This window comes from Colius striatus, chromosome Z (genome assembly GCF_028858725.1).
Source record: "Colius striatus isolate bColStr4 chromosome Z, bColStr4.1.hap1, whole genome shotgun sequence".
Classification (NCBI taxonomy): Eukaryota; Metazoa; Chordata; class Aves; order Coliiformes; family Coliidae; genus Colius; species Colius striatus.
In genome coordinates this window covers 3,741,507-3,759,976 of record NC_084790.1, presented here as the reverse complement: position 1 = coordinate 3,759,976, position 18,470 = coordinate 3,741,507, and the positions used below count along the sequence as shown (strand labels likewise).

General features: G+C 61.7%; 1 protein-coding gene across 1 annotated transcript; it reads left to right on the top strand.

Annotated features, from left to right (window-relative positions):
- The first annotated feature begins 4,263 nt into the window (after positions 1 to 4,263).
- On the top strand, positions 4,264 to 14,347 carry IGFBP4 (insulin like growth factor binding protein 4). Its single transcript, XM_062018120.1, has 4 exons — positions 4,264 to 4,648; positions 10,875 to 11,029; positions 11,157 to 11,291; positions 11,580 to 14,347. Exons 1-4 carry the CDS (start codon positions 4,285 to 4,287, stop codon positions 11,706 to 11,708), a joined length of 783 nt encoding a protein of 260 aa, XP_061874104.1. The 5' UTR covers positions 4,264 to 4,284; the 3' UTR covers positions 11,709 to 14,347.
- The last annotated feature ends 4,123 nt before the right edge of the window (positions 14,348 to 18,470 follow it).

Below are 18,470 nucleotides of genomic sequence, written 5' to 3'. Positions count from 1 at the left end.
AGGGAGGGGGCTGAGCTGTGGCTCAGGGGTGGAGCAGCACTCAGATAAGGGGAAGGATGAGGTGAGAGGCCCAGTGGCAGCTAGGGAGTTTCAGGAGGGTTGGGGGAATTGGAGATGGGAGGATGCTGCCCAGGGAAAGACACCTGGCTCTGTGTGCGCAGGAGGGCACGGCCCCGGCCCTTTGCTGCCCCCTTGTTGAGGGGGTCCCGGCGTCGGGGGGCCATTGCCAGCGGGGGTTTGCTCAGCAGCACCTTCTGTGTGGGCTTCATGCTGACGGCGTATCTGTCTGCAGGAGCAAAGGGGTGATGAGGGGGAGGTGGCAGGGCTGGAGAAGGACATGAAAGGCACAGAATTCCCAGCTCTTGGCACTCACTGGGGCTGGAGCAGTGCCACCAGCAGCCCCAGACCCCATTACCCCCAACCTCACCCTCCAGCCTTACGCCAGAGGTGCTCCCTCCTTGCTGAGGTACAGGAGCTGGGGGTGCTGGGGAAGCCCCAACCCCTCATTCCTACCTTCCTCCCCATCCAGGGTGGGTGCTGTGGGGCTGGTGTCCGGATCTGGAGTGGTGTCTTCCAAGCCCAGGTTAAACCACTGGGCCGTGGCAGCGGGCAGGCACCCAGCCAGCACCGAGAGGATGCAGAGTGCATGGAGGAGGTGCTGGGTGCTGCCGGACCTCATGCTGCTGCCTCGGGGCCTGGCTGCCCAGGATGAGGCTGCTCGGCTCATCCCACTCTCCCACGCCATCTGCTCCTGCAGCTTGGCTGCTGCACAGCTCCTGTGGTTATCACCCCACGGGTCCCGTGGTTATCAATGCATCCCCCGCGCTGCACGACACGCCCCTGGCCCACCCCAGCTCCCGTGCCCCATGGGATGCATCCGGTGGCGGCTGAGCACCCACACAGCCAGGTCACCCTTTGCCCCAGCTGTCAGGGGCAAGGAGGGCAGCCGGGAACTGCAGGGAAGGGAGCCAGGGACAAAGAGGAGCTGCTGGAACCGAGGCGAGGGAGGGCTGGGGAAGAGATGTTGCCTGGAAATGAGACATAAAACCAGTGAGGAGAGGAGTGGAGGAAGGGGCTGTCTGAGAGTAAGGGTCATTGGCCGTGGTGAGAGTGGCTGGGTGCTCTGTGGGGTCTGCTCAGCCACTGGTGCCCTGCAGTGGATGGAGAGCAGTTTCACTCATCAGCTGGCCACAAGGCTGCAAAAACAGCATCTGGGGTCCTGTGGTGGGTGCAATACCTGTGCCCTGCAGTGTGTGCAGTCAGTACCCCACAGTGGGTGTGAATGGCTCTGCGTCTCCCCAGTGCCATCCTTGGCTGGAAGTCTCCAGCCCTCTCTGATCCCCAGACCCACTTCTGCCCCTGCCCTATGCTGACAAGGGCCAATGAGTACAAGCTGGAACATAAAAGGTTCCAAAGAAACACAATGAAAAACTTCTTGCCTGTTGAGGTGAGGGAGCACGGCAAGGGGCTGCCCAGATGGGTTGTGGAGTCTCCTCTGGAGGCATTCAAACCCACCTGGATGAGTTCCTGAGTGACCTGCTCTAGGTGGTCCTGCTCTGGCAGGGGGGTTGGACTGGGTGATCTTTCAAGGTCTCTTGCAGCCCTTAACAGCATCTGTGATTCTGTGATTTTGTGACCTGCAACCTTTCACCACAGGGCTGGGGCAGCTCCAGATCCTGTTTGAGGTAGCTTTAGGGAAGCAGTTTTGGAGTAGAACCCCAAACAGCCACTGATGCTGGGAAAGAAATGATGGGAGCCCACAGAGCCTTGGGGATGGGGGCACAGGGCTATCACAAGCAGGGGAGCTGCGTGGGCCCTGAGCACTAAGCATCAAACACCACATACTGAGCCCCTCTGCTTGGCTGTGGGGCTGTGATGGGGGTCGGGAGCAGCATGGCTGTGGGGTGCATCTTGCAGGATGATGCTGAGATGGGGACCTGGAGGTGCTGTGCCTGGTGAAGGGGGAGAGCAGACAGGCCCCGGGGCCATGCATCAAGAATGTCCCCATCCCCCACACTCCCTGCCAGCTGCTGGTCTGATCGCAGACACAACAGTCCCTGCAGCAGCAGTTCAGCAGCTGCCAAGGCCTGATAAGGTGCCCTGGCCTCAGGGGCGCTGGGCACCTGTTTGGGTTTAATCCCTGCTTGGACACTGTGTCAAGGCCAATGCCTCTGCTCCGAGTCATGGCCACCTTGCAGCAGTGCCAGGCAGGGCAGGGGCTTCAGAGCAGTGCTGGGTGCTGATGCCTGTTCAGGGTCCCTGTGCTGGCTGGGAGGGGAGAAGGAGGGGCTGAGGAACGTGGGGGACATGGACTCTGCCTACATGGGAGAGAGAATGTGGTCCTGGGAGCCCCTGCAGCCAATGCTGGCAATCAAGCCTCAAAATACCAGTTTGAGCAGTAGATGTACTCACCCATGAGATGAGTTTGGGGTTCTCACACTGTGCCCTGTGTTACAGACTAGCTCTGCTCCTCTGGTCCCACCCATTACCACACCAGGACCCCACAGTGAGGCCCAGTATCAGTTTAATGACCAGTAATTGCCCTGTGTGTGGTGCAGAGCAGAGCCACAATCCCCATCAGCTCCTGCTGCACAGCCAAGTCCGTGTTGGGGCCAGTGTAGATGCTGCGGGATGTGGTTCTCCCCTGCACTTTGGAACACAAGGGGCCAGGCTGGGGCTCAGGATGCAGGTCACCTTCCTGACAGGCTGCACTGTGTTCCTGTTGGTGCTCATCGTGGGGATAGCTGTAGTCACCTTGTCAGTCTTTGTGCAGTACAGAGTGGTGGCTTTGATACCAGGACCAGTGTTTTGATATGGCCAGGACCCGGATGCTGCTGTGCTGGTGTGTCCCTGGGCATGTGTAACAAAGCTCCCTGCAATGCCCAGCCCCTCCTCCTCATAGAATCACGGAATTATGGGGGTTGGAAGGGACCTTTAGAGATCATCCAGTCCAACTCCCCTGCAGAAGCAGGTCCCACCTAGACCAGGTCGCACAGGAATGTGTCCAGGCGGGTCTTGAAGACCTCCAAGGAAGGAGCCTCCACACCCTCCCTGGGCAGCCTGTGCCAGTGCATGAGTTCAGCAGGTTTCTGCCCTACTCCTGGCTATAACACATCCTGTCCCTGCGACACAGACAGGGGGTGTCTGTCCCCTTGCCACCCTCTGCAGCGAGCCAGGTGCATGCCCAGGCACTGCAGCATCTCCCATTGCACAAGGCCAGAGCCAGAGCTCACATCATCCCGTGTTGTGGCCAGGACCCTCCTGCACATCCAGACCCCGAGCCTGGCACTGGCTGAGATACTCATGGGCGCAGCTGACTGGTCACCAGGTCCCTGCGCGATGCTCGGCGGCCCCGTCTCGCCCCGGACACGGGACCTGCCCGCTGCCGTCTCTCGGGCTCTCCGCTCTCTGGCCAGGACGGAGCCGCAGGGCAGGATGATCGCGCTCCCCGCCTCCCCATTTTCCCTGTTTTCCTAAATAGCCACTAGATGCCGGCAGCTTCCATCTCATCAGGGGCCTCTGCGGGGCGGGGGGGGGGGGAGGGTTGGGGGCACGGGGGGCCGGCGACGGCGGCGCCGGGGGGCGCGGGGAACCGGCGGGTGCGTGGACCCGACGGGTGCGGGACCTGGGGGCAGGGGGGACCGGCGGGTGCCGTGTCGAGGGGCGCGGAGAGTCGGCGGGTGCAGGGTCAGGAAGGGGAGCCGAGGCCTCCCTGGCAGCCTGGACTGAGCTGCCGGCAGCACTTTTGCTCCCACCGCGAGCCCCCGCGTCAGGAGTCCACCCTGGTCTGGCCCTCCTTGAGGGTCTTGGCCACAGCCCCCGCGATGCAGCCCCGTATTGGTGTGTGTACCCTTCCATCCCCAGTTCATCCCAGTTGCTCTCAGGACCGGGCGGGAGGCTGCGGGCGAGATGTCGGGGCTGCTGGCTGGGGGCTGCGAGGAGGTGGCGGGTGGTCTGCAGAGCGGAGGTTTGGGATGGGGGGGGGGCGGGTGTGGGTTGTGGTCGGGGGTCTCCGGGCTGTGTCTCCACGACGCCCAGCGCCGCAGCTGCCCCGCCGGTGGCCCCGGCGCTGTGAAGCCGCCCTTCCCGGTGCTTGAAGCCGCCGGTGCCGCCGCGCCCGTGGTCGGGAAGCGTCTCTCCCCGGTGTCTCTCCGGTGTCGGCGGGGGCGGCCCCGCCGGTGGCCCCGGTGCCGGCGGCGGGAGGTGTGGCCAGGGGCCTGATAAAGCCGCCGCCGCTCCGCGCCCGCCGCCAGCCGCGGAACGGAGCGCGGGCGCGGAGCCGCGATGCGCCGGGGCCCCGGGCGCGCTCTGCCGCTGCCGCTGCTGCTGCTGCTGACGGCGGCGGCGGCACCGGGCGACGGCGAGGAGGCGATCCAGTGCCCGCCGTGCTCGGAGGAACGGCTGGCTCGCTGCAAAGCACCGCAGGGCTGCACGGAGCTGGTGCGGGAACCGGGCTGCGGCTGCTGCGCGACCTGCGCCCTCGGCCGCGGTACCGCCTGCGGAGTCTACACCCCGCGCTGCGGTGCCGGGCTGCGGTGCTACCCGCCCCGCGGCGTGCCGCGGCCCCTGCACACCCTCATGCACGGCCAGGGGGTCTGCACTGACCTGGCCGACGTCGAGGCCATCCAGGAGAGCCTCCACCCCCCAGGTAAGGCCGGCCCCGGGCGGTGGAGGGGCTGGGGACTAGTGCCAGGAGTGGCCCTTCGCTGGGTTGGCAGCCTTGTCCGTGTTTGTGTCAAGCTGCTCCCCGATCGCTTGGCAAGAGCTGGGGACAAGGGGCTGGGAGCGGGGCGAGGGGCTCAGCAGCGATTGTGTTGCAGCATAGGTTGGGACAGCCCGGGGATGGGCGTGCATGGATCCCAGGGAGGGGGCACCCGCAGCTGGGTGCTTACGGGTCATGTTTGTGCCATCCTTATCCACTGTGGGCACAGCAGCGCCACGGCCAGCGGTACTGTGTGTGCTGCAGGGGGGTGCTTTGCAAGGGACTTGTCACCCACGGTGAACAGGTCATCCTGGGGGCCCACAGGCACCCGTGGCCCCTGGGGACATGGTCCTGATTCCAGGGAAACTCCTGTTGCATGGTGACCCCTGTGCTGCCCCTTCCCTGGGATGCTGCTACTGCTGAAAGGAAACAGGAAAATGACCTGCTTCCCTCGCAGACAGGTCAGACAGGGCTCTGTGCTTTGGCTCTGCAGAGGGCTATGCCCTTCCCACGGCCAGACAGGGCAGCGGAGTTCAGGCAGCAGCCAGGGCCAGGCTTGAGAAGCCGCTGCCTGTAGGCTCTGCCTGCTTGTGTTTGTCTGAGGGTTTTCTGGCAGGTGTTGATTGTAGTCCCCCACCACTCTCCTGACAGAGTGTGGGAGGCAGCAGCAGAGCCAGAGGTGGGAACCCAACCCTAGAGCTGTGCAGATCCCACCCTGGCTTTGGCAGTGGGAATGGAGCCACTCCTGGGGGGCTGAGTGTGGAGACGTGGTTCATGAGGCTGGCCTGTCGGTGGGTCTGGATGCCATGCCACCCCTTCCCCATCCTGCAGCACCACATCCCCTGGAGCTGGGGAGCAGCAGCATCCTGCCACGGGACAGCCCACAAGCTGTCCCAGCCCTGTGTCCCTGAGCAAGGTCACCTGGAGCTCCCCAGTAAGCAGAAGGAGTTGGAGCAGTGTTTGCCTGCCCTGAGGGCTGGGCCCCACATCTATTCCTTCCTCTCATGGCTGCTCCGTGGCAGCTCCACCGGTGTCCCTGTGGTGAGGAGGGTCCTTTGTGGATGAGCCCCTCTGGCCAACCCTCTCCAGGGACAGCAGCTGGCTGTGAGTGCTCAGCAAGGGACCCTCTGCAGAGCGCCCCTGCCCTGCCTGTCTATCTGTCCTCATCCCACATCCTGCAGGAGCTGTCTGGGCTCCCTGGCCCGGGACAGCGTCAGGCTGCCAAGGCCTGTTGGTTTTGGCCGTGCCCTGTGTAACGCCACATTTTTTTCCCCGAGAATTTAGGAAACAGACTTGCAGGCTTTTTTCCTTTCCTTCCTGCAGTGTTTTGGCCTTGCTGGGGATGGGTGGGTGGCCGTGGGAGCTGGGCTCCCTCACCGGGCGCTGTGCCTGCTTCCAGCATCACAGGTGGCAAGGACAGGGGCACTGACGAGCCCCGTTGCCCAGGGCAGGATGCCCTTCAGAACGTTGCTCGCTGGGACTGGGAAGGTCCTGGTGTGTTGTCTGAGACTTGGGTCTCTGTCCTGCTCCAGCAGCCTGGAGCCAGTGTGAGTGTGAGGCTGGGGGGGCTGCAGGCTCCATCGCCCCACCACAGCCCTGCCTGGCACAGAAAGGGCACCCTGGCACCACTGGTACCTCTGAGGGGTCCCCTCTGAATAAGCAGAAGGGAATTAAGTGCCTGTTTAGGGGCAGGGGTTATGGAGCAGGTGTGTGTGTCCCCCACCCCGCTGCGGCTGCGTCCCAGGGGCTGAGCGGGTGCGGGATGAACGGCAGCAGCAGCGGGTGGGAAGCGGTTAATGTACAGCTCCTACAGTAAACACTTTGTCTGGGGGCTCAGCCCGGGGGGCTCGCATTCCTGGGAAGAGACTGGGGGCTGGGCTGAGGCTGGGCTTTCAGAGGGGCTGAGCTATGGCTCTCTCTCCAGGAAAGAGCCTCTGTGCTTGCCCAGGACCCACGGGATGGGACTTTTTATTAGGAGGCAGGTGGTTACCCCTCTCACCAGAGACCCTCTCCTTGTGGCTGAGGGTCTGGGCACCTTGTGTAGGACCCTGCCTCTAAGCCCTGCCAGCTCTGAGCTGGCTCCTGGGCCATCCTGCTGCTCTGCCAGACCATGGGCGGTTTCAGCCATGGCTTTTCAACTCAGCCTGTGGGTGCCTTGAGGGGAGAGATGGCTGAACCTGTGTGTGGCAGCTGGGAAGTGGTGAGGACGTTTTCCCCAGCACACACATGATGAGTGATTTAGTGCCGAGTAAATAAAAAACTGACCCCATGGGGTTTGCCTTCATCCCCTGTGGTTGCCATAAGCAGCAGCTGGGACAGATCCTGTTCCCTTCCCATGTGCAGTGACCGGGATGGATGGTTGATGGCTCAGGCTGGATGGGGCATGGGCAGTGAGGACAAGCTGGGTTCAGACTCTGGCAGCACCCACCATTGCGCCTTTCCAGTGGTCAGGGTCACAGAATTCCATAATGGTGGGGGTTGGAAGAGACTTTTAGAGATCATCCAGTTCAACCCCCTGCTAAAGCAGGTTCACCTAGGCTCCAGTTGAGATTGTTGCTCTGTCACATCAATCCCTGGGGATAGCGTCTGGGCTTCAGCTGTACCTTGGGCATTGCTGAGGTCCTTACGGGGAACCATCTGCACCCCTCACTCCTTCTCCTGCATCCTGATCTCTCCTCCATCAAGCTCAGGATGGATGCTGAGCCAGGAGGCAGAGATGTGCTCAGCTGTGTTTGAGCATGGCAGGGCTCAGCACCGCATCCCCATGGGATGGGGACAGGTCAAGCTTCCCCAGCTAGCATCCCTGGCCAAGGGGCAGGAGGTGCCTGGAGCCTGTGCCCCAGACACCCCTATGCTCCAGCTCCCCACACTCCACTGGGCCAGCTCTAGGTAGGACAATTACAGACTGCCCTGTGCTGATACCTGCCAAATCCAGAGCCCCAACAGCCAAGAGAGCCAGCACTGCACCATGGCTCTGCCAGGACCACCCACAGGCAACACCGAGGGTGCCAGATGGGGAAGTGGAGAGCGCTGGGACTCACTGTGGCTCATGTGCTGCCGTTGGCCAAAAACACATGGATATGTCCCCTCTGGTCCCTGGGGCATGTGGGGTCCTTTGCACCTGGGCTAGTGGGGTAGGGGGGAGCGGAGCTGGAGCTGCGGCGTCCCTGATGCTTGTCCCACTCCCAGGGACAGACAGACAGACAGTGCCTGGGCATTGCTCACTGCCCTGGGCTCTACTCCCATGGGAGCTGCGTGGTGGAGCAGGAGCCCTTCGCTGCTCCCACGGGCTCAGCACAGTGAATCACAAGTTCCACACATGACCAACCTCATTTGCAGCTCCCGTTAATTGATGGAGATGCTGAATGACTCGTTTGTGTCTCCTGTCTGCAGGCCAAGCAGAGATGGGGCTGCTGATCCAGCCAGGATGGGGCTGCTGATCTGTGCAGCTGGAGAGGGCAGCACCCTTGGCACCCACTTCCATCCCAAACTGAGCAGAGGGGCTTCCCCCAGCCCTCGGACAAGCCAGCACTCCCCCTCCCCCCTGCCTCTCCTCCTGTGGAGCTTAAAAACCTCTCTCTGCTGGCACAGCCCCAGGGTGGTGGTGGCCAGTGCTGAGGCTTCCAGGCAGAGCAGGACCAGGGAGAGAGGTCCGGGATGGCTCAGGGGCAGCCTGCAGGCACCAGCAACGCCAGGATGGCGTCTGGAAAGGCTTCCCCAGGGGCCAGGGCAGAGTGGGCTGCACAGGGAGCAGTGCTAGAGGCTGGCAAGTCAGAGGCCTCCAGGCTCCAGGGGAGTTGCTTTTTCTGTGTCTCTGTAGGAGTGTGAGGAGTTTCCTCACCCAGCTGGTGCAGGAGAATGGCCAAGGGAGGTGAGAGGCTCCCCGAGCTGCTGCATGTCACTTGGTGGGAAAATCTGTGGTGGCCAGTGACAGGACAAGGGGTAATTGACACAAGCTGGAACACAAAAAAGTTCCATTTAAACTTAAGGAAAAGCTCTTTCCCTGTTGAGGTGAGGGAGCCCTGGCACAGGCTGCCCAGGGAGGGTGTGGAGGCTCCTTCTCAGGAGGTTTCCAAACCCACCTGGACACGTTCCTGTGCCCCCTGATGGAGGAGAACCTGCTTTAGCAGGGGCTTGGGCTGGAAGAGCTCTGGGGGGCCCTTCCAACCCCCACCATTGTGGGATTCTATGATTCCCAAGGACCACAGGGATGCCTGTCACAGTGAGGGGTCCTGGAGCTGGCATGTGAGTCGGGGGGACCCATGGATCCCACAGCTCTGTCCTCGGAGCCGAGCGCCAGCAAGAGCTGTCTCGCTGTCCAGAGGCACCAACGTTTTGTGTGACCTTATGAAAATGTTATTGGCATCTGGTTTTATTTAAGACGAGAGATTTGATGCTCTGAAGGCAGCTGGTGGGGGGAGGAGGAGTGTTTGTCTGTGCTGGGGGGCAAGGGTTTCCCCCAGGCAGAGCTGTTGCCTCCCTGTCCTGCCTTTCCACAGCGTAGAAGCGGTGCATGGAGGTGCTGGGGTGTTGGCATGATGGTCCCCACCAGTACCAAACCTCCCACCCGGCTCTTTCTTGCCTTGAGGTGCAAGAGGAAGGCTGGGGAGGGAAGGCACATCCTTGCCCAAGCCCCCTATGAACCCCCAGCTGGGCTCTGCCGCCGGCGCCCGCGTTGCGCCACAGCCGAGCGGGGCTGGTGTGTGCCAGGGTTGGCACCGCTCTGCGCGGGGTCCTGGAGGCTTTGGGTTCGTGTTTCAGATTTCAAGGGCATGAGCCATTTCCTGGAAAAAAAAAAACCAACCCAACAGAAAAAGATTAAACCAAAAGGCAAATAACAGGAACGAACGGGGAGGCTTTGATCGGGGCTTCGCCGTGAACTTTAACCAGGCTGCCGGGCGCCCCGCCAGCAGCAGCCGCCATGTGAGGTGTCAGTGGGGGACTGGGGCTGGGATCCCGTGGGGATGTGGTGGGCATGAGGCTGTGGCTGCAACCCTGCTGCATGCCTGTGGTCGTTGGGCATGCCCTGGGTAGCCTCCATCCCCGGTGCTCTGAGCCCTGGGGTGCTTCCACCCGTGCTGTGCTGTCACTGCCCCCCAGCTTGGCTTCGGAAGGTTTTTTTCCCACTGCTGGCTGCAATATTGATTAGTATAAGCCCAGCCACTCGGGATAAACTTGGGCAGGGAGCCCTGGCTGCTTTCCTTTTGCAGCACAGGCAGGTTGGGGGTCAAAACGCTTCTCAGGCCGTTCCCGATGCAGCTCTGAGCACAAGCAGGACCCCTGTAGTGAGCGCCCGGGGGGACCCCCATCCACAGAGCGTTAACGGGCCCCAAACCAGAGGGACCGGCAGCTTTGTAAAGAAGAAAGTCTTGCCGAGAGCTCGGGTCTCATGACGCTCCATCCAGCTGCCAACATCTGGGATCGCAGCTTGGCCGCGCTCCTGGCGACGGTGCCAAGCGCCGCCTTTCGGGATTGGCCCCGCGGGAGATTAACTTTCTTATTCCAGGAATTTCTTCTTTCATGTCTTTGCGGGGGCTGTGCCCCATGGCAGAGCACGGCTCTGCTCCTGGATGCAGCGCCCGCTCGCTGCCTCAGGCTCGGAGGGTGCTCAGCAACCGCCCCACTGCAGACCTTGATGCCCCTGTTCCCACTGCAGCTCCTCAGAGGGAGGTTTCTGGGGACTTCTTGAGGCTCCCTGGGTATGGGTTTCCAGGGCCACCTTTCAGCCTTGTGGTGCATGGTGGGATGTGTCTGTTTGGGCCACAAGCTTGCGTTTTTCAACCCTACAATAACACTGACAAAAAGCCTGTGAACCTGCTTTGGCAAGGGGATTTTTGGGCTGGGTGATCTCCAAAGGTCCCTTCCAACCCCCACCGTTCTGGGATTCTGTGTTTCCATGATAACTGTGGCTAAAGGAGTTGTGAAAACTCCTGAGAGCCTTTCCCAGTGCCACAGGGAGAGCTCAGCCCAGCGCAGACACAAGGTCAGGAGGGGAATCCAGAGTTGTGGGTGATGCCTATGGGGACCAAGGAGGGTGATGTGGGGTCAGGCACTGGCTGCACGTTGTGCCTGTGGCACGAGTTTCTCCGCAGGGACTGGGGCACCGTGGGGGTACCGTAGTCCCTGGGGCTACCCCGTGGCACTGAGCCCCTTCTGCTCCATCTCCTTGCAGAGAAGGAGGAGATTGACCACCCCAACAACAGCTTCAACCCCTGCAGCATCCACGACCGCAAGTGCCTGCAGAAGCAGCAGGCGAAGAGGGTCAACAACGGCAACAAGATGCGCAGCAGCGGGAGCCCGTACCACCGCGAGGAGACGCGGCCCATCGTGAGCACCGCAGCGGGCTGGGGAGGGCAGGGTGGGCACCTCAGGGTCAAGGTCCCAGGGTGCTGGGGGTATGCAACAGCCCCACAGCCAGCTCATCCTCCCCCCCCCCCCCCATCGCTTCCCACAGGTGCAGGGCTCGTGCCAGAGCGAGCTGCACCGGGCGCTGGAGAGGTTGGCTGCCTCGCAGACCCGCACGCACGAGGACCTGTACGTCATCCCCATCCCCAACTGCGACCGCAACGGCAACTTCCACCCCAAGCAGGTGACCAGGGGGGCTTGGGGGAGCTGTTCCTGGGGGCATTTTGCAGAGCCAGGGTGAGGCTGGGAGGGGAGCACGGGTGGGTGAGCCAGTTCCAGGGCACGGCGGAGCCTGCCCGCAGCTCCTGGCTTCGGTGGGGATCACCCTTTGGGTGTCACGAGGCCCTTCACAAAAGCCCTGGGGTGGGATGTGGGGGGTGGCAAAGCTGCCACAAGAGCTCGTGGTTGCCCTGGCCAGGCAGCCCGTGGGGATGGAGCCACGGGCATCCCCTCACCAAACCTGTCCCCTCAGTGTCACCCGGCGCTGGACGGGCAGCGCGGCAAGTGCTGGTGCGTGGATCGCAAGACGGGGGTGAAGCTGCCGGGCATCCTAGAGCTGAAGGGCGACTTGGACTGTCACCAGCTGGCCGACAGCATGTGAGCACGACGGCGGAGGCCCCGTGCCGTGCCGCGGCCAGGACACTCACCGGGGAGACGAAGAGAGGGGATACGATTGCTGAGCAGCTCCCCGGTGCCAGAGGAGCCCGGCACGTGCCCTGGATCGCCGCCGTGCCCTGTGCCACGGGCTGCCCAACGGCACCGTGCCCTGTGCCATGACCACTAGCCGCTGCTGCTGAGGGGTCGCCGAGCGGCACCTCCATCCCGCACGGACACTTGCTTGGACAGATGCTGCCCTGGGGCTGGTGCCAGGCTGCCTGGGTGGAGAGGGTAGAGAGCACCCACCACGCTGCGGCTCTGGGTGCTGCCCACCCGCCCTGTGGTGCCTGCCCCCCTGTATCCCCCCGCCCTGGCTTTTATCCCGGCCCTTCTGTTCTGTGGTGCAGCTGGGGACCCGCAGCCTGGCAGCTCTGGCACAGGCTCGGCTGCTGCCCCAGCACGGAAAGGCAGCCGTGGACACACTGGTGCCTGGTGGGGTCCGTGGTGGCACCCCTTGCCCGCAGTGCCTTGCTGTCTGTGCCAGACCTCTGTGGCAGCAGAAGTGCCTCATCCTGCCCTACCTGGCAGCGGGAGGCTCTGCAGGCAAGGAGCAGGGGAGGCTGGAGAGACCCCCCCAGACCCCTGCACCGCCTACCTGGGCCCTCCCTGCCTCCATCCCACCCAAAGTGTGTGTGTGTGTGTGTGTGTGTGTGTGTGTGTATGCAACGGGCATCGCAGCCGCACAGAGCAATAAGTGAACTTTGCCCTCCCTGCTGCAGCCCCACAGCCTGGGAACCACCTGCACCACGGCTCAGCCCCATCCTGCTCCCTGTGAGGGACAAAGCTGTTGGCTGCAGCGTTTCCCTCCCATCCATCCTGTCTCCTCCTGCCACATATTCATCCACCGTCCCCAGGTAGAGGGGTGCAGAGAGGTGCATCCTGTGGGTGCTGGGTCCAAGGGGAGGGTTTGGGGTGCAAGAGAGGCCCAGGAAACGGCTCCCAGCAGCAAGAGCTGCTGTTGGGTTTGGGGTTTGTCTGGTTTTTTTTTCCCTTCCCCAAAGGTTTATAGTATTTAAATGATGTAGTTGAGGGGATCTTAGAAGCGACCGTGTGGCCTCCGAGGTTGGGATCCCCCATCTCAACAGGGCACCACCTTGGCTTCTGGCTTCTTCCAGTGTGAGGAAACCAGGATGAATTTGTGGCGTGTCTCAGCGGTGAGGATCTGCAGATGTCACCAGTACAACGTTCTCGGCTGAGAAATCGCCACTGTTTTTGTAGCATTTTTTTCCCCACTTCTTCTTCTTTGTGTTTTTGGTTTTTTTAAAGCTGGGCTGGGAATTTTTCACCTAAATGTCTTTTAGGTGAGAAATGTCCGTGCTGGATGCTTTGGCAAGTGTGCCAAAGGTGGGGGGTGGATTCTGCCGCTCTCCCTTTGACCCACCCCCAGCTCCATGGCTGCAGTGGAAGATTTTGGTTTGTCTGTGTGGATTTGCCCTGTAGCAGAATGTTTCAGTTTTAGTGAAACACTCTTCTGCTCCCCTGGTCCCCAGCACGGCATGACACAGCCTGGCATGGCATGGCAGCTCCCTGGCACCAGTGGGGAGGTCCTGATGTCTCTTGGTGGAGGTGCAGGTGGGGACAGGGACTGGCAAGTGCCATCATCCCAAGGTCCAGGCAGAAAGGATGGAGCAGACCAGCATTGGAGCTGGCACAGGGCTGAGCTTCACAGCTCATTGGCACAGCCTCCCCTGGCTTCTCATCAGGGTGACAGTGTCCCCGTGTCACATCCCATGTCCCCAGGCACACGTGTCACAGCGTGGCACCAGCACCTTCCACCCTGGGTCCCATGGGGCTGCACTGCTTCCCCTGCCCCCCTGCACCCCCAGCCCTGGCACCCTGATGGATCCCCTGCCTGCCCTGGCACTCTGATGGATCCTCTGCTGGCCTCAGCACCTTGATGGATCCCCTGCCTGCCCTTGTGCCCAGCTGGATCCCCTGCCTGCCCTTGTGCCCAGCTGGATCCCCTGCCTGCCCTTGTGCCCAGCTGGATCCTCTGCCTGCCCTGGCACCCTGATGGATCCCCAGCTGGCCCCAGCATCCAGCTGGACCTGTTGCTTGCCCCTGGCCCTGCTCAGGGCAGACTGCACACAACTTCTCAACTGAGTCCATTTGCCAGGATGGTGGTTGGTGAGGATGGGGATTGCTGCCCTCTGGTGCCACTGTGCAAGGGATGGGTTTCCCAGTAGTGGTGGGGTCGTGATGCCAGTCCCTGTGCCCACAGCACCATATTGGGGTGCAGGATGGATGCAGCAGCCACCCCAGCCTACCCAAGCTCAGCCACCTGCGCCCAGCGGAGCCTCTCCTGGCTTTGGGTGGCTGGTGAAGGGTGTGGGCACTTGCAAGGGCACGTTCTGTGTGCAGGGCAGAGGGCTCCAGCATTTTCTAGCGTCTCTCCTGTAGTTTAAGGCTGTATTTACACACATAAGGCTCCCCAGCCGCAGTGACGTTTTTCTGTGCCACTGTGGTTCCCGTCGGTTCCTCCTGGGCCAAGCCCAATCCCTTCAGACTCCCACGTAGCACCGACTCTCTTTTGCAGTAAACTTGAACCTTTGTATTGTCAAAAAAGAAACAAAAAGGTAATTACTGTATTTAATTTTTCCCTTTTATTGAATGTGTTTCTGTGGCGTGCATTTGATCTTTGCATTGCTTTCAAGGAGAGGAGAGGGAGGGAGGCAGAGCAGAGAAGGAGTAAGGGGTCTGTGGGGATCCCACTCGGTTGGGTGCTGTGTCCCTGTGGTGCCAGTGTGTGCTGTAGGGAAACACTCTCCTTCCATACAACCTGAAGTAAACCAGCAACTGCCCATGACCTTGGCACCCTCCTGCCACCATCTCGAACCACCCCCTCAAACCACATCCATGGGGAGCACCAGTGGGATCCGCCTTGGGAAGTGCTGGTAGCACCACTGGGAGCAGAGCTGGGGTGCTGGGGAGAGCAGCGAGGCTGCACTGGCTACAGGGAGGATCCTTGGTGGCAGCAAGTGGCATCATTCAGAAGCACCAGTGGGTTCCTGGGGAGCAGGAACCTTCCTTGAGCTCCAGTGGGTGCAGCTCGTTGCAGGCTGTGCCCTGGGCTGTGCCTCACACCCTTGGAGCAAGGACCCCCTTTGGCCATCCCCAAGGGTACCTGCCTGCCAGGCCAGGATAAAGGAGGGTAGGGGGAGCTGGGGGAGGGTGAGGAACCAGCTCACAATGGCTTGGAAGTGGAAAAAATGCCTGAGCTGAGAGCAGATGCTGGGACTGGGCTATGGGTGCAAGGCCAGCACCCACCTGAGCTCAGCAGCACACACAGCCAGGACTGGGGCTCGGCGCTGGGCATCCTGTCCCGGGGGAGGGGAGACAAGTCCTGACCTGGTTGCCCTCAGCTTGGGGAATACTGTGCTGGGTTTGGGGTTCAGCAGCCCCCGGGCACACACAAAGCCTCAGGGAGAGCTGCGCCGAGCGCGGATGGGGTTGGAAGCAAATGGTTTGTGCCTCCTTGTGAGCCCCAGCTCAGCCTCTGCTCGATGCCACTGCAAAGGAAGGGACGAGTGTCACCACTGACCCTGCACAGTGGCACAGTGCGGTGGTGGGGCCTGGAGATGGTGTCAAGGCTGAGACAAGACACTGGACAGGCTTCAAAGTTCAGGGGAGGACAGGGACAGGCGCTGGCTCACGCCAAAGCAACATGCTCGTGGCCAGGGGTTGCCACCAGCCTCACAGTGCCACAGCCCATGGCCCACGTTGTGCCAATATGCACCCAGCATCACTGGCTCTACGCAGTGTTTTGGGAGAGTGTCAAGGGACACAACTGGGAGATCATGGAATCACAGAATCATTTTGGTTGGAATAGCCCTTGAAGCTGCTGCAGTCCCAGCCCTGCCCTCACCCTGCCCAGCCCAGCACTGATCCACTGCCCTCAGCACCTCAGCTCCATGGCTTTGGGATCCCTCCAGGGCTGGGCACTGCCCCAGCTCCCTGGGCAGCCTGGCACAGGGGCTGACACCCCTCTCAGGGAAACAGTTCTGCCTCAGCTCCAGCCTCAACCTCCGCTGGGGCAACTTGAGGCTGTTTCCTCTTGTTCTGCCAGTTGTTGCTTGGGAGCAGAGCCCAACCCCTGGCCACAGCCTCCCATCAGGGAGCTGCAGAGGGCTCCTGTCTCCCCTCAGCCTCCTCTTCTCCAGGCTCAACACCCCCATTCCCTCAGCCCCTCCCTTGTGCTCCAGCCCCTTCCCCAGCTCTGTGCCGGGCTCTGGCCACGCTGCAGCCCCTCGGTGGATGCCCAGCTGTGGGAATGCTGCTGGCCACGCTCCTCCCGGCTGCCTGGCGCTGCCGGCCGCGGCTCAGCGTTCTCACGGTGTGTGCTGGGTGGTGTTGCCTGCGGTCACATCGCAGGAGGACGGCTGTGTCCCCGGTGACGAGGTTCCCCGCGGCTGGAGGCGTTGCCTGGGGCTGGTGCCAGCCCGATGCTCGGTTACCGGAGCCGCACGGCCGGGGTTGGTGCTCGGGGTTGTGCAAACAGCCCGGAGGAGCCGGGCCCGGAGGCAGCGTCTGCAGCCAATGTAGACAAGTTGCTGTAATTCGCTGGCGCAGCAGATCAGCAGCCGGAGGAGGGAAGAAGCCAGCCTGGCCCGGTGCCCCAGCTCCGTGTCAACGGCTGCCAGGGGCCAGGGCTCCCCGGGCTCACTGCCGGGACCCCCTCCAGCTGCCCCCTCCCCTGGCAGCTGCAGGGGCATCGGGCTGTGTTTGGGACGTGGTTTAGCTGCAGCAAGGGGTGTGTGTGTCTGTGTGTGCGTGGCTGTGTGAGCATTTGGCAGACAAACTGCTGGGAGAGTGGGGGGCTGGGGGCTGGTTTGCCCCCATCCCGTGATCTCCCCCGGGCACTGCTGGTCGAGGGAGGGCTGTGGCCCTTCCCTGCTTCTGGAGGTCACCAGGAAGCCAGTGACATGAGCAAAGCAAACCCTCCCACCCCTCTTGGTGTCTGGAAGTGCTGCTGCCAAGGGCTGTGCTGGGCTGCCACGGCAGGACCTCGTTGTGCCAGCATGAAGGAGGTATGCAGTGGTGAGTCTGGGCCTCGTGTGAGCTGTTCTGCATCTCTCTGGTGAGCAAAGCCCCACCTGCAACAGCCAGCAGCTCCCTGTCCTCTGTGCCAGGCCAGGACGTTTCTGTGCGGGAGCCCCTGCAGCCCACTCCGCTGTCACCACAACGCCGTGTTGGGGCTTTGTGTGTCACCCACACGAGCACACACGTGTCTGTGCACCCACGTGTCTGTGATCCTTGCCACTGTGACCAGGATGAGCCCAGCCACGTGCCGCAGCTTTGGTGCCTGCCGGGGTCTCGCCGTGGCTGGGCGCACGCGGCATCGCCCGCCGGTGGCAGAGGCTGCCGGGAACAGAGCCACCAGCCCGGCCAGGACAGGGCTTAGGTTTGTTACAAAAGGGCTGGAAACAGACCCAGGAACCAAAACCAAGAGCTGCGCCTCCAGGAAGCCTGGCAGAAGCTTTGGAAGCCACGAGGAGCTCAGGGAATTGTTTGTTTTTTTCCCCGAATCCAGGTGGTTTTGGCTGAACTGTCCCCGCGGTGGCTGGGCCTGCGCTCTGCAGAAGGCTGCTCGCTCAACTAAACATTCCACGTGTGGAAGATGGTGCCTGGCCACTGGCCCGCTCCCCTTCCCACAGCGGGGAAAAGCAGCCAGCGTCCTGCTCCCCAGAAGATGAGCCCTCCTGGTTATGGCTGGAGTTCTGCAAAAGGATTTGGTGATGCAGGGGAGCAGCGTGCAGGGGCCCAGGCTCAGGGGCAGCAGCGCTGTCCCCCACAAAGCACTGATTGCAGCCAAAGCCTTTGGATGTTCATCTTCCCTTCATGCTCATTGCTGCAGTCCTGGACAGCATCGTGATACACTCAAAGGAGGGAAGCAGCGCCGGTTCATGACTGTGCAGCATGTGGAGTCCCAGGGCTGGGCACAGCACTTATTGAGTGTTGGGTAATGAAAGCTCTGCACACGGTGGTGGTTCTGTCCTTATTTACCCCAGTAGATGGGCAGGGTGCAGGCAGGGCATGGGGTAACATGATGGGGTCCTTTGTTGACTGCACTGACCCTCCCATGAGGGGCTGCAGGTCTCTGTGGGCCCTGGGCCAGGCAGGGCTGAGGAGGTACAAACCCAGAGCCTGAGCCACATCCATCCTGAGCTGCCTGTGACCTTGGGGGTCCACATTCCTCTGGGTCCCCTGTGCCTGATGGGTACAGAGCTGCAGGTTGAGGGCTCCCCCAGCTCCGCCCCAGCTGGGTGCTGGGTTTTGGCAGAGCAGGGCTTGAGGCAGACAGAATGAGTGGACACACCAAGCTGTTTGTTCTCATCTGGAGCAGGTGCCCTTCTGTCCCCTGATATCTGTTTTTATGGTGGCCCAAGGGAGAGTGACTTTTCCTTTATGTGCAACGCAGGCACGTGCTTGGCAGTTTGAGAGCACAGAGGAAGGCTTTTCAGCTTCTAACATCTCTGCAGTGTTTATGGTGAGATAAATGATCTGATGCTCTATTGCAAATACCCCCAATCAGAGTTTGTTAGCACAGGGGGTAAAATTAACACAATGCAGAGGCACCAGGTAATGAGTGCTAAGGGGAGGTGACTGTGTGGTGGGCTCAGAGCTGCTCTGCTCCACTCTGACACTGCACCAAGAGCTGAATCTTCAGCTGGTGTAAATCATGGCAGCTCTGACTTCCATGGGGCTG